The sequence below is a fragment of the Palaemon carinicauda genome, chromosome 15 (genome assembly GCF_036898095.1).
Source record: "Palaemon carinicauda isolate YSFRI2023 chromosome 15, ASM3689809v2, whole genome shotgun sequence".
NCBI lineage: Eukaryota > Metazoa > Arthropoda > Malacostraca > Decapoda > Palaemonidae > Palaemon > Palaemon carinicauda.
Window position 1 is genome coordinate 129,659,550 of NC_090739.1, and position 2,184 is coordinate 129,661,733.

At 50.1% G+C, this 2,184-nt stretch overlaps 1 protein-coding gene across 1 annotated transcript; it reads left to right on the forward strand.

Moving 5' to 3' along the window:
• The first annotated feature begins 791 nt into the window (after positions 1 to 791).
• On the forward strand, positions 792 to 1,965 carry LOC137654177 (uncharacterized). Its single transcript, XM_068387815.1, has 3 exons — positions 792 to 918; positions 1,175 to 1,276; positions 1,433 to 1,965. The coding sequence occupies exons 1-3, from the start codon at positions 792 to 794 to the stop codon at positions 1,963 to 1,965; spliced, it is 762 nt and encodes a 253-aa protein (XP_068243916.1).
• Positions 1,966 to 2,184: the final 219 nt, after the last annotated feature.

Consider the following 2,184-nt stretch of genomic DNA (forward strand, 5'->3'; position numbering starts at 1 on the left):
TATATTTATTTGTATTTGCCTTAATAGGGACAAAAAATGACACAGTATCATAATTTTGTTAAAAACTAAAGACTATCTTTTCAGTAGAGTCCCTTTAAATAAGGTAGGGACCCAACATAATACTGCATTTACATTAGTTCTATTTTCAACGAGTCTTACCTAAAAGTCGCAAGTTAATATCCTGAAGAGAGAGCTTTTCAATCTTGAGATTACAGTAAAAGACAACAGTAACCAATCTGCCCTATCCACCACAATACTAGATCTAGGTACGGTTAATGACGTTCGCCGACCCACTTGAACACTGGGCCATCCTGTCAGTAACACTAGAGCCTTCAGAATCTTTAGTTGAGAGAGGAGGCAGGTGGGATATCATGTGAATTCTGGGTAAGTATTGAAATTAATTTGTAATAAAAATTGGGATTGGTTGAATAAGTCTTACCCAGGATGCAGAGATAGAGGTACAACAATGAATCTCCATTTGTAAGTTCATGATAAAATAGGAATGTGATTGATCCAGACTTCTCTGAAATGACGAGCCCTTGAAATTTATCAAGGATTAAGTAACCACACTGCTAGTTAGTGGGGGTAGGGGAAGGTAGCTTGCTACCACTCCCACTCACACATTGGTGATTTAGCTCACTTTACTTTTGGCTCGGATGGTGTACGGTCGTTGCCGTTCCTCATCCTTCGGCGTTATTTGGACTGACATTAATTCTTTTTTGCTTTTTTTGTGTGTTAATAATGTGTGCATATGTTGACTTCTGCAAACATGCGGACCTGCCCCGGACTCGATGGCCAGCCCTGCGGAACCTATATGTCGGCGGTGGAGACCGATCCCCACACCCTTTGTCCCGTCTGCAGAGGTCAACATTGTGATTTCAACAAGTGTTGGGAGAGGTCTGCCTCCCAGTGGGAGAGGTTTGAACGACGGCGGAAGTAGTCTAAGCGAAATATTTCTCCTAAGAAGGGGAAAAACCCAAGGCTGCTTCTTCAGTCTCCCGACCTTCCTCCGAAGTTCCTACTCATTCGGTCTCTTCCGAAAGACTTTCTAGTAATAGCGTAGACCCATTTAATTTCAGCCAACCCCAGTCCTCGAGAGATGGTATTGCTTCCCCTTAGCAAAGCTGCCCCACTCCTCCCAGGTGAGGCCTTGTCTATGTCTTCTGTGTTACAGGTTTGGTCGTCCTTGGGGCTTCCGGGTCCGCCCTCCAAGGACTCCTTGCTGCAGCTCATCCTCCGGGCTGCAAGTGTGCAGCAGTCATCATCAACTTAAGAGGTAGATCCTCTTGCACTCGTCGACGTCGTGTCCAACTCCCCTGCCCCTCCAGACTCCCCAGCTGTTGCTGCCGACTTAGGTTCTCCCAGTCCTGATCATCCTTCGAGGGGGAAACTTAACCCTATGTCTCTCTCATGAGAGTGTTTCTCCCCCTAGAGAGTTCACTCATAGAGACTCCTCTCCGGAAGACTGCTGCTGCTCATGATCAGCTTGCTGATCCAACGGCCCCTAGAGGGCGTCTCCATCGCAGAGCTCGCCAGCCGCTAAGCCTTAGAGGTCGCCCTTCACCAACAGTGAAAAGGCACCTCTTCGGCACTTCAGCCTCATCATCGCAGCCGTCACCCGCAGAGGAGTCTCTGCTCCAGTCTTTTCTTGGCCCTCGACCTTCGCCCTTTCCTGGACCTTCTCCCGACGACGCTGCTACTAGTCCTCCTACTTCGGTCCTGGACCCTTCTGTAGATCGTTCGCAATCTCCACCGGTGGATGTTCGCCCTTCCAAAGGGCACATCCCTGTTCCTGTGCTACCTGTCGCCCTACCATCGCCGTTCCTGTCTCCTGAGGCCCTACCTAAGTGCGCAGCTGCGCCCCAGCGCTCTTCAGCTCCCTGCAGTGCACTAGCACTCGCCAACATCTCGTCAGCGCTCTACAACGCTTCAGCGCGCCAACAATCACCGGCGCAACAGAGCTAACAAAAACTACACAGCTCGCGCCAAAACCTCAGCACGCACACACGCAACTTCGGTCAACTGCTCGCCAACGCTCTTCTATACAACAGCTACAACCTGCGCGCCAGTGATCTCCTGCACGCCAGCGCTCTCTTACGCGCCATCACACTCCGGCGCGCACGCCACCTTCGGTCCCTTTTCCTTCAGGGGATCTGTCAGACAGTGTGTCAGTCGGTCAACAGC

Excerpts from the sequence above, each read along its gene's own strand:
- LOC137654177 (XM_068387815.1), top strand. The coding sequence starts at position 792 with ATGGCCAGCCCTGCGGAACCTATATGTCGGCGGTGGAGACCGATCCCC. Across the intron at positions 919-1,174 it reads TCTGCCTCCCAGTGGGAGAG|GTTTGGTCGTCCTTGGGGCT; the intron begins GTTTGAACGACG and ends TCTGTGTTACAG. Across the intron at positions 1,277-1,432 it reads AGTCATCATCAACTTAAGAG|AGAGTTCACTCATAGAGACT; the intron begins GTAGATCCTCTT and ends TTCTCCCCCTAG.